Source organism: Mustelus asterias, chromosome 5 (genome assembly GCF_964213995.1).
Source record: "Mustelus asterias chromosome 5, sMusAst1.hap1.1, whole genome shotgun sequence".
NCBI lineage: Eukaryota > Metazoa > Chordata > Chondrichthyes > Carcharhiniformes > Triakidae > Mustelus > Mustelus asterias.
The window spans coordinates 98,046,493-98,058,981 of record NC_135805.1 but is presented as its reverse complement, the minus strand read 5'-3'; the positions used below and the strand labels follow the sequence as shown (position 1 = coordinate 98,058,981).

The 12,489-nt window shown below is 41.7% G+C and overlaps 1 protein-coding gene across 2 annotated transcripts in view; it reads left to right on the top strand.

The window, feature by feature from the left end:
• Window positions 1–12,489, top strand: part of atad2b (ATPase family AAA domain containing 2B) — a 133,050-nt gene that overhangs the window by 53,801 nt on the left and 66,760 nt on the right. For both annotated transcript variants that reach the window (XM_078213086.1, XM_078213087.1), the window contains exons 11-14: window positions 3,538–3,653; window positions 8,249–8,423; window positions 8,520–8,608; window positions 11,208–11,367. In XM_078213086.1, the coding sequence (XP_078069212.1) occupies window positions 3,538–3,653; window positions 8,249–8,423; window positions 8,520–8,608; window positions 11,208–11,367 (540 nt within the window). The remainder of the gene's footprint in view (window positions 1–3,537; window positions 3,654–8,248; window positions 8,424–8,519; window positions 8,609–11,207; window positions 11,368–12,489) is intronic.

Sequence of the window (12,489 nt, the reverse complement as noted above, 5' to 3'; positions counted from 1 at the left end):
TTCCAAAGAAATTCTTCTCTCACTTCAGCAGCTCTTTTCCTTTTTATGTACTTGTAGAAGCTTTAGTTATCTGTTTTTCAAACAATCAGGATAAATGGGTCATTTTCAGATTAACAAACTAACCAGTGTGATATCACGGGGGTCAGTGCTGCTGCTTTAACGATTTACAATCTATAATAATGACTGATGAAGGGGCTTGACTGTATTGTAGCCAAACTTGCTGGCGATACAAAGAGAGATTGAAAAGCAGGTTCTGTGGAGGATACAAAGAACCTGCAAAGGGATATAGATGGGCTAAGTGAGTTGGCAAAAAATTGGCAGATGGAATATAATTTGGGAAAATGTGAGGTTATTCACTTTGGCAGAAAAAATAGAAAAGTGCAGCAGTACGGAGTGCTCTGGGTGTCCTTTTACATGCATCACAAAGTTACCATTCAGGTACAGCGAATAATTAGGAAGGCAAATTGAATGTTGGCCTTTATTGCAAAAGGGGTGAAGTATCAAAGTCGTGAAGATTTGCTACAAGTGTACAGGGTATTGGTGAGAGCATATCTCGACTATTGCATTCATTTTGGGCCTTGTTTTTTAAGGAGAAATGTACTTGCATTGGAGGTAGTTTCAGAGAAAGTTCACCATTTTCATTCCTGGAATGAAAGGATTGCCTTATGAAGAAATGTTGAGCTCATTGGGCTGATATTCATTGGAGTTTAGAAGAATTGGAGGTGACCTTACTGAAAATTGAAATGTAGAAGATTCTGAGGGGGCTTGACATGGTAGCTGCTGAGTAGCTGTTTCTGCTCTTGGATGAGTTCAGAATTAGGGATACAATGTCAGAATAAGGGATCGGCCGTTTAATGTGGATTGTGAATCTTTGGTATTCTCTGCCCCAGAGAGAGTTGTAGAAACTAAGTCACTTAAGATATTCAAGACAGATTGAGACAAGATCTTGAACTACACAGGGCTTTTGAGGGTAATGGGTAACAGGTAGGAAAGTGGAGTTGAGATCACGATAGATCAGACATGATCTTATTGAATGATGACGAAGGCTGAAGGGCCTACTTGTCCTATTTCTTATGTTCCTATTACTGAAATTTAACTTGCCTCAATAGCACGTAATTAAAAATTGTAAGAACTCTCAGCAAAATCAAGCAAGTTTTTAATGCACTCGAGCTGAGTGTTAGAGGGAGGGAGGTCAGCGATCAGGGGTGGGGTCAGCCTGTTTTGAGTGGGGGGGAGGGACTATGGGGGGAGAAGTTTGTCGGGGCTGTCGATGATGGGGGATAGTTGGGACATTGAGTCAGATTGGGGGCAGTGGGGGAGATCTAAGGCTGGCATGGGCATGTTCGGGAGGCCAGTGATCAGGCTGTGGGTGGGTGGGAAGGCAGCGATGCGGGGGTCAAGGTGCTGGCCAGCGATCGGGAGGCCGGCATTCTGGTTACTGTGCATGCGCCCAGATCGGCGCATGTGCAGTGGCCCGCTCAGTGCTATGCTGCCAGCTTGTCCAGCGGGAATAGGCTCCACCCCCTGATTTTCAGCGTGATTCATGCTGTGGCACTCGGCAGTGCACAGAGTGTGGGAGATTCATTATGAAACTCCTGAAAAAAAACAGCGTGATCTACTCCAGTTTGTATGTGACCAGAATGGTTGACGAAGGAAGGGCCGTGGATGTTGTCTATATGGACTTTAGTAAAGCATTTGACAAAGTCCCTCATGGTAGGCTAGTGAAAAAGGTTGGATCTCATGGGATAAAGGGGAAGGTGGCTAGATGGGTGGAGAACTGGCTTGGTCATAGAAGACAGAGGGTGGTAGTGGAAGGGTCTTTTTCCGGCTGGAGGCCTGTGACTAGTGGTGTTCCGCAGGGCTCTGTATTGGGACCTCTGCTGTTTGTGATTTATATAAACGATCTGGAAGAAGGAGTAACTGGGGTGATCAGTAAGTTTGCGGACGACACAAAACTGGCAGGACTTGCAGATAGTGAGGAACATTGTCAGAGACTACAGAAGGATATAGATAGGCTGGAAATTTGGGCAAAGAAATGGCAGATGGAGTTCAATCCTGATAAATGCGAAGTGATGCATTTTGGTGGGAATAATGTAGGGAGGAGCTACACGATAAATGGAAGAACCATAAAGGGTGTAGAGACGCAGAGGGACCTGGGTGTGCAAGTCCACAGATCTTTGAAGGTGACGTCACAGGTGGAGAAGGTGGTGAAGAAGACATATGGCATGCTTGCCTTTATAGGACGGGGCATAGAGTATAAAAGTTGAGGTCTGATGTTGCAGATGTATAGAACGTTGGTTCGGCCGCATTTGGAATACTGCGTCCAGTTCTGGTCGCCACACTACCAGAAGGACGTGGAGGCTTTGGAGAGAGTACAGAGGAGGTTTACCAGGATGTTGCCTGGTATGGAGGGGCTTGGTTATGAGGAGAGATTGGGGAAACTGGGGTTGTTCTCCTTGGAAAGACGGAGGATGAGGGGAGACTTAATAGAGGTGTATAAAATTGTGAAAGGCATAGATAGGGTGAACGGTGGGAAGCTTTTCCCCGGGTCGGTGGTGACGTTCACGAGGGGTCATAGGTTCAAGGTGAAGGGGGGGAGGTTTAACACAGATATCAGAAGGACATATTTTACACAGAGGGTCGTGGGGGCCTGGAATGTGTTGCCGGGCAAGGTGGTGGAGGCGGACACACTGGGAACGTTTAAGACTTATCTAGACAGCTATATGAACGGAGTGGGAATGGAGGGATACAAAAGAGTGTTCTAGTTTGGACTAGGGAGCGTCGCGGGTTTCTCGCTTCAAGGCTTCATTCTATGATCATCTTGCTGGTGCCAGTACAGAGCGAGACTGCGGATAGTTGGGAACCTGTCTCGGGGGCAGGGAATTCAGATGGTGTTCGTGGAAGTGGAAATGACTAGGGTTGGGAAGCATTTTCTGTTCATGGCCAGTGTGATCTCCTGGACTCGTTTCGATCGCCTCAGGGGGTCGGAGAGGAATTTCCCAGATTTATTTTCCCCATATTGGCCCTGGGGTTTTCACTCTGGGTTTTCGCCTCTCCCTGGAGATCACATGGTCTGGAATGGGGGGGTGGGGGTGAGTTAATAGGTTGTGATGAACAAAGCATCGCAGCTGTGAGGGACAGCTCGGTGGATAGGATATTAGGATGTAGATAGGCTGGAAAATTGGGCGGGGATCCTGGATTCAGGATTCAATCCTGGACCGGGGAGCGGCGCGGGCTTGGAGGGCCGAAGGGCCTGTTCCTGTGCTGTATTGTTCTTTGTTCTTTGTTTGTTCTTTGTATGCGAATTTGACACTTAGAATTTTTGGGGGAGAATCGCCCTCTAGTGTGTTGGCTTAATGCAATTTTATTGTAAAACTCTTGTTATTAGATCAACACACATTATATAGCCAACAGCAGCCATGTAATAGCTGACTTTATCTTATGTGCCATGTTTACTCGTATACTATTGTGTACTTTGCAGTGAAGTTCAAATAAAAACCTCTGAGCATTTACTTTTTGTGGATTTGTTTTTATTAGGTGCGGTTTGATAGTGTGGGAGGGCTTAGCCAGCATATTCAAGCTCTCAAAGAAATGGTCGTTTTTCCTCTGCTGTATCCTGAAGTATTTGAGCGATTCAAGATTCAGCCACCAAGGTATGTACTTCTAAAGGAGCTAGGAATTGATAAATCTGACAAGTTGTTATATCCATACACCAAGTATATGTTGAAGTTCGCAAAAGTAACTTCCATTATCCTTTTAAAAAGCCTTGTAATTACCATCTCTCCCCACATGGAGGCCTTTTCAGTATGGATCGGCCAGGAATTATGTAGTTATCTTGATTGGTTGTCTAATATATCGTGTTACTAATTATAAATGTTTATATTGGATCTTATTTAAAGATCTGCATTCAATAGCAATTATAATGCGTACTTCTTCTTTGTTTCACTGTTCATGGTTTTCTGATTTGCACCTATGTAAAACACTATGGGAAACTTTTTCTGCAGTAGAGACAGTACAAACCTAAATTGTTGGTTTTCTGGTAATCAACTGTTAGCATTTTGTTTGAATACTATTTTTCACTATAATATATATTTTTGCAGTCTCTGAGACATTTCTTCTTGCTGCGCAAATGCTTTTTCAAAAAATTTTGAAACTTGAATCATCTTTGACATCATTAATGCAGATTGTTAATGTTGTGGCACCTTGATAGCCAGGTGTTACTCACCTTTTTGCTGTGCACTTCTGTGCAGTGTCCACTATTTTCCATTTATTGTTTCTCTGATCGAGTTTATTGTCCACTTCATGACTTTGTTAGACATCTAATGCCATAATTTGAGAATGCTCATTGTATGTTGGGCCATCTATCTGTGGCTACTTATCAATCATGGTTAAATTGTGAATCTGAAGTATTTCTGCATTATTTGTTGCCTAATATTTCTGCTTTCTGTTAACATTATCGTCTTGCAATTCCAAAACCAGAATATTTTGGCAGGAATTCTCCAACCTTGCCTACAGCTGGAATTCTCCGGTCCTGTTGCAGTGAACAGAGATTTGGCTGAGCACCAAATTCTCCATTCTCACTGGCAGTAGTAGCAACGCAATGAGAGTCCAGAGAATTCTGGCCTTTGAAACTAAAGTGATAATTTTAAATATGGCCACCTGCTAGAAATGAGACGAGCGAATGATTATAATTGCCCAGTTTATTTATGCTACAACATTTCAACATTCTTCCTGTAATTCCAATTTATTATCACTAGCTGTTTCATATTCTGTCTTTGCATCTCCTTTGTAGCTCTTGCCCAAAACCTCAAAGCTGTTTCCCTTAATCCTTGTGCTATCAGCTAATTAGAACAGCTTTTCTTTGTTCACCTTATCTCAATCTGTTGTAATTTTGTACAGCTCTAACGATCTTCCTTGCTCCAAAGAGAACATCGTTTCTCCAACCTAACTGAGTTTCTTCATCCCTTGAACCATTCTGGTAAATCTCCTTTATTACCTCTCGAGGATTCTCACATCTTTCTAAGATGTGGTGCCCAGGACTGTTTAAAATGTTCGCCAGAACATCCTGCTTTTACAATAAATTCCTTTATGGAGATGTGCTCTGCTAACTATTCTTTCAACATGTCCTGCCACTTTTGAAGATCTATACACACAAATTTCCCAGGTCCCTCTGTTCCTGCAGACTGCTTAGAACTCCATTAACTCTATATTGCCTCACTCTATCTCTTCTGCTACAATACATCACCTTGCTCTTTCTCCATATTAAATTCTATCTGCCATTTGTCTCTGCATTTTGCTTTGCTATCTAGGTCCCATTCAGTTCATGGTATCATCCTCGTTGTTTGCCTCCAAGTTTGGTATTGTTCGCAAATTTTGGTTTTACTCTCTATTCCAGTGTCCAAGTCATTTATATATCATATATAATATGCACACATATCAAAAAGAGCAGTGACCTCGCACAGGCTCTTGGGAGTACTATTGTCTACCACCCTCCAGCCAGAAATGCAACCATACATTATGACTAGCTGCTTTCTGCCCTTAAGCTGATTTTAAAAGAATCTTATTATTACTCGGCCTTTTATGTGGTACTTTGTCAAATGCTATCTTCAAATCTGTAGAGGAAACACCCACTGCACTTCTTTCAATAACCTTCTCTGTTAATTCATTAAGAATTTAATTAGATTAGTCAAGCACAATCTGCCTTTTACAAATTCCTGAGGGCTGTCCTTAATTGACACAAACATCTCCAAGTGCCAGTTATTTTTTCCCCTTTATCATTGTTTCTATAATATTGCCACTGATAAATTGACCTGCCTGTAGTTATTAGGAATGTCCTTGTTTCCTTTCGTGAACTAGGGTGTCACATTTCCAACTTCCAGTCCTCTGGCACTTCCCCTGTATCTAAAGACAATTAAAAATTATTGCAGGCCATCCCACTACTTTCAATCCCATAGCAACCTTGCATGCAAGTCATCTGTACCAGTTGATTTATCCACTTGGCTTAGCCAGCCTTTCCAGCCCTGTGTGCTATCAATTTTCACCCCCTCCTTTACCTCTACCATCTCTGCATTTATCACTTTTTATATTGATAGTGAGATTGAATTTAAATTTAATACAAACTCTCAATATTGTGGATGCTGGAAATCTGAAATAAAAACAGATAATGCAAGAAATATTTAGGTTAGGCAATAGCTGTAGAGAGAGAAGAAAGGTCATTGGAAGTTGCAATACAGAACATTGTGCTTGTTAAACAGTGGTCCTTTCAGTTGATAATGTCCATGTTAATCATTAGAAGTGGAAATAATCATCATGTCATTGTCAGTATTGCCCTCTTGAGCGTGCTCTACTATTACTCTCGATATAGAATCAGTTTGAATGGAAATAAGAAATAGTAAAAATAAGAAGCTGCTCTTATGAGAATAGTTTATAGACCACCTCACAGTAGCGACGCTGTAGATAGCTTATATAGGGAGAAATAATGAAGTCTTGTAAGAAAGGTATTACAACAATTGTGGGTGATTTTAACCTACTTCTATGTTGGATGAGTCAGATTGGCAAAGGTAACCTGGAGGATGAGTCCATGGAGTGTATTTGGGACAGTATGCTCAAGTGCAGGTTTGTCCAACCTACGATCTATGGGCCGGATTGTGGCCAGTAAGCTATTCTGTGTTGTCCTCAGAGTCATTGTTCAAAATTCTAGTGAGACAGATACGTGAAGCTGAAGATTTTGCAAGGGGCTGCTGCTGCCAACAAGGCCGTTACTCTCTCACATTTGCTGCCAGTAGGTTATGATGTGTCTCTGATTGGACACTCCCTGGGGAGTGTCCAATCAGAGACATCATAACTTATCAGCAGCAAATGTGGGAGAGCAACGGCCTTGATGCATGTAGCTGAATTTACCGCTGACACAAAGACAGGTAGAAAAGTAAATTGTCAAGTTGTGAGAAAATGTGAACTTGTCCACTTTGGCAGAAAGAATGGAAAAGCAGTATATTATTTGAATGGTGAGAGACTGCAGAACTCTATGGCACAGAGGGATCAAGCTGTCTTGCTACATGAGTGACAAAATGTTAGATGCAGGTACAAATGATTAGGAATGCAAATGGAATGTCGATATTTACTACACGAGGAATCGAGTATAAAAAAAGGAAGTGTTGCTTCAACTGTTACAGTGCCTTAGTTAACCACATCTGGAGTATTGTACAGTTTTGATCTCATTACTCAAGGCTATAATTGCATTAACAGCAACTTGGGGAAGGTTCACTCAGCTGATTTGTGGGATGTAGCGATTAGCTTATGAGGAAAGATTGAGTAAGTTGGGCCATACCCATTGGAGTTTAGAAGATGAGCGGTGATCTTAATGAGATATTTCAGATCCTGACAGAGTGGATGCTGAGAGGATGTTTCCCCTCATGGGAGAGTCCAGAACTAGGGGCCACAGTTTGAAAATAGGGGATCTCCCATTTGATACTGAAATGAGAACTTTTTTTCCTCTGGTTGTTGTCTGTGGAATTGTCTTCCCTCGAGCACAGCAGTGACTGAGTCATTGAATATATTCAAGGCTGAGTTAGATGGCATGTTGATTGATACAAGGGAGTTAAAGTTATGTGGGGCAGACAGGAAAGTGGAGTTCAGGCCATAATCAGATCAACTATGATCTTATTGAATGGTATGGCAGTCTCGAGGCGACAGATGGCCTTCTCCCAATTCTTGTGTGAAATCATATTTTCTTTGCTCAGTCTCAACCTTGGCTCTATGGTTGCACTGTTATCTCTGAGTCAGAGGGACCTGGATTCAAACTATACTTCAGTGACCTAAGCATGCAATCTAGGCTGACACTTCAATGCACTGTCTTTTGGATGAAACATTAAATCAAGTTTGTGGCTGACTTTTCACGGGTATATAATAGACCCCGTAGAGGTTAGAGGAGGGAAATGAACAATGTAGCCCAGAACTACTTTGGAGTCATGCGCCAAAATCTTGCTGCCTGTTCCACTGATGACATCGCCCCCTCGTGGGTTTGCCGGTCGCGAGGGTTATGTTCAATGGGAAACCCTGCTGACAATGACGGGATCATAAGACCCCACTGCCAGCATGTGACGTGCCTGTCTCCTGACGTCGCGAAACATGCTGCAGGGCGGTAGAAAAATCCTGCCCCAAATTTAAAAATCAGAAATAAAGAGTTAAAATATGTTTGGAATACTAATGTGCATTTACGAGTTATTTTGTTTATTATTGGATGATACAGGGGTTGTTTGTTCTACGGACCTCCTGGAACTGGCAAAACCTTGGTAGCTAGAGCCCTGGCTAATGAATGCAGTTTAGGAGACAAGAAAGTTTCATTCTTCATGCGAAAAGGCGCAGATTGTCTAAGCAAGTGGGTAGGGGAGTCTGAACGACAACTTAGGCTCCTCTTTGACCAGGTAAAGAAAGCAAGTATTTCCCATTTTCTTTGAATGCACAATTATAATTCTTAAATATGATTTGTATGTATAATTCACAATATTTTTTTTTTGCAGGCTTATTTAATGCGACCCTCCATTATTTTTTTTGATGAGATTGATGGTCTTGCGCCAGTTCGTTCAAGCAGACAAGATCAAATTCATAGGTATGGCTTTATGAATTTTATCGTAACTAATTAAACTCTAGTGGAGTCTTTAAACATTTAGAATTGCATCAGAGGAAGAAAAGCTATAATTATGAGGGGAGGAATGCAGTGTTTTATATTGAATACTATTTTTTTGCCAATGCATTTACAATGTTATTACAGAGCATCCAGAGTAATTCCTCCTCAAATGCTGATGGAAAGGCCAAGAAAACTAGTTGTTGAACATATCTCAGTTTCATCTTTTCTTTCCTGTGTCTGCTAGTCACACTATCTTATTTATAGCTTGATCGCCATGAAATTATTTCATTTGACTTTATCTAATCATTCAGTGCTCACTTAACATACAGCAAGTGGGAATCTTATCTGTATCAGAGTTGATAATTCAGATTGAATGTTAATCGGATTGAATGTTAATCGTAACATCCAGTTATTTGTGAATCTTAACCATCTGGTCCATTTGTTGTGAGGTGGAGGTAGCATTATCAAGTTAGCCACTTGAATACATTTAATATGTTAATTTTCTGATTGAATAAAGTGTTGATCGCCATGCACCTAGACAATTGACAAATTAATTGAAGCAAAAGATTCTACATTGCTTTATTTGAGAAACTTGATACTTTGCGAATAAATAATGGATAAAGTAGCAAAAATTTGAATGGAATACGTTGTATACGGAATGGATTTATGAATTTGTTTCCAACATGTTTCTTCATGAATTATTTAACATTGTCAAGCTGAGAAACATCTTGAGGGAGGAGGGACGGCGGGGGGGGATTCTCACAGCAGGTCAGGAGACTCGAGCTGAGGCTGTTCAGTGGGCTTCCCGCTGGATTCCATGGCCACTGGGTTTCCAGTGCTGTCAGCTCGGCGCCAGAAATCTGTGTATAATTTATTTAAATTAGACTTGCCATATCATTAATGGGCCCAGGACTGAAAAAACCAGCGGGATTTACTCCAGTTTTTACGCAAATTCGACACTTAGAATTTTTTTGGGAGAATCCCACCCCAGATTACTCTGTCCATTTTCTGTCCTTCAGCTATTTTGCAATATTATATCTTTGATATAATTGGTTTTCATCTTTGAAACCAATCTCTTGTAGAATTTATCAAACCCTTTTTGAAAGTTCAAATATACCATGCTTTGTATATTCTTTTTGTCTACTTAATTTAACAAATTTTATTAAACAAGTTAAGCATTTACAAATCTTTTGACAGTACTACAGAGTAATTTTATTTCCATACTGATGAAAGAATCTACTTCATTAAGAATTATATGGTAGACACTTTTCAGACAAAATACTTGAATCAAGAAGGAGCCCTTTTCAATTCTTCCCAGCTCATGCTAAGCTTGAAACGTTTGTCCTAAGAAAACTGGAGTAATTCACGCTGTATTTTTCAGTGGGAGTTCAGAGAAAAATCTCCCACAGTCTGTGCATTGCAGAGGCCACCAGCATGAATATTATTAGAAACTAGGGCGTGGGGCCTATCTCCACTGGAGAGGCTGAAATCAGCACGCTGAGCAGGCCATTGCGCATGCGCCGATCTATCAGTGCTGAGATTGGTGCTTGTGCAGTAGCCCCGCACTTTGCCGGCCAGCTTGATTGCTGGCCAGCTCCGCAATGCCGGCTCTCGGCACATGATCGCTGCTTTCGCCCCCCCCCCCCCCCCCCCCGCACCCCCCTCCCGCAGCCTGCCCCAATTGCTGGCCTCTCTACTTCCCCCACTGACCCCAATGCACCAATGCAGAGTGACAGTGGGACCCCCCCCCACCCTCACCAATCGCCCCCTAGGCCCATCCCCCCCCCATATGCCCTGTCCCCTTGGCATTGCCCCATGCCTGGGCAGTGCCAAGGTGCCCCCTGGGCATTTTGCCCCTTGGCACCCTGGCAGTGCCCAATGTCCAGAGGAGGTACTAATTGCCTCCCATTCACACTAGCGGGGTTGAGCCAATAGCTCCCTGAAAGTGAGGAGCTACTGGAATCCCCACTGGAGTGAAATACTCTGGTGGGGTTAGATGCTAGTGGGTACAGAGACTTCAGTCCCAGACCCGCTAATCTGCGCCTCTCTGCCGCTTTCTGATGCGGAGCCGATGCCGCCGGATATCAGGTGCTGGGAGACGCAAGTGGGTGTGAACCCTCGCACAAACCCTACGAATTGGCTGATGCGAGAATCTCCCGGCTCGCTGTGCTAAAAATGAGCTCAGTAGGAAGGGAGAATCGTGACCATTGCCTTCCACAGAATCTGATTAAAGTATTGTTGAATTTCCTCTTTTGGATTCATTTTGAAAGTTGATATGTTATAAATCTAAAGTTTCTATCAATATTTTATTTGAACACCATTTTTTTGCTAACTAAATGGCTTCATGGACACTAAATTTGATGTGAAACTTTCTGCTTGGGTTATTTGTCATATTATGTAACCTGACCACTACCTTGGTGGATCCATAACAGACTAAAATGGTTTAAAAAAATTGCAGCTTTACATCTAACTTTTGTTTTCACAATGTACATATTTGTGATATTAAAGTTAATCAGAATGTCTTCTGGTTGTTTACACTTGCAGTGTATCAATGAAAAAATTACTAATATTTCTTTATCAGCTCTATAGTGTCTACGTTGCTGGCACTGATGGATGGACTGGACAATAGAGGGGAAGTCGTTATAATTGGTGCTACAAATAGACTTGATTCCATTGACCCTGCGCTCAGGAGACCCGGTCGTTTTGACAGGGAGTTCCTTTTTAATCTGCCTGATAAAAAGGTATATTGGAATTCGTTTAGCATCCTAGCTCCTTCCTGAAACTTTATATAGTAGCTTTCCTATGGGTAATATTGAGCTGGATTGTGATTTTTGATGCTTCCTGTGGTCCCTCAGCAGTTTCATTAAAACATTGACTTGTTATAATACATCATGTTTAATGAAGCAATATCACAAAAGTGATATAAGGTAAAATATTAATGGACATTATTGATACTAAAACATCTATGTCTCATTTTTAAGGCAACTTTGTTTTCTGTGTTGGTCCAGCAACGCCACAGGAATTTATGATGGTAAATGTTGGCAGGAAGTGCACGAAGAAGCATGAGTAATAGAAACAAAATAATTTTGTTTTTCCACTCCAAACCTTCTTTCATTAAATTTTATATAATATATATATATTTAGTTTTACTGCCACAATTTGCAGTATTTTGTACATGGAAAATACAGCACATAACCAGGCCATATGATTCAAAAGTCAATGTCTCCTTTCCTAACCCACCCCTATTTCATCTTACCGTGCCCATTTGTTTCACCATGATGTATCTATCTAGATGTATTTAACTTGAATGCATCTGCGCTGTTCACTTCAGTTACTCCATCTGATCGAGCACGTTCCACAATTCTGACGAAAAAGTATTTTCCCTGCATTCCCAATAAGCACCTGGGAATATTTCTGTACATTAAAAGCACAAAAATACAAGTTGTTGTTGTATTGGATTTATTAGTGGCAATCCTATATTTCTATGCCAGTCACCCCCCCTGTCACCCTTGCTGATCACTACCCCTGCAGAGTCTCCTGTATTAAATATTCAATCTCATACAAATAGGCTTTGCGCCCTTTCTGGATGCAAAGCTGATCTCGCCGGCAAAACGGGGCTGTGAACCAGATATTAGGCCTCTTATGCAGTCTTACTGGCTGGTAAGATTACGCCCATGATTTTTACTTCTATTTTTTCCCTCCACATTAAGTTAGAATCATTTCTAAGGTAGCCTATACTTAAAATGTCAATAATGAGGACCTTGAACAGATGGTCATCCATCTTGGTCCAGACCTAGCCTGACAGCATCAAAATCTGAGCTCAGTATCAAGAGTGGCTCCAATGCTGTCTCAGTGCAAATTTC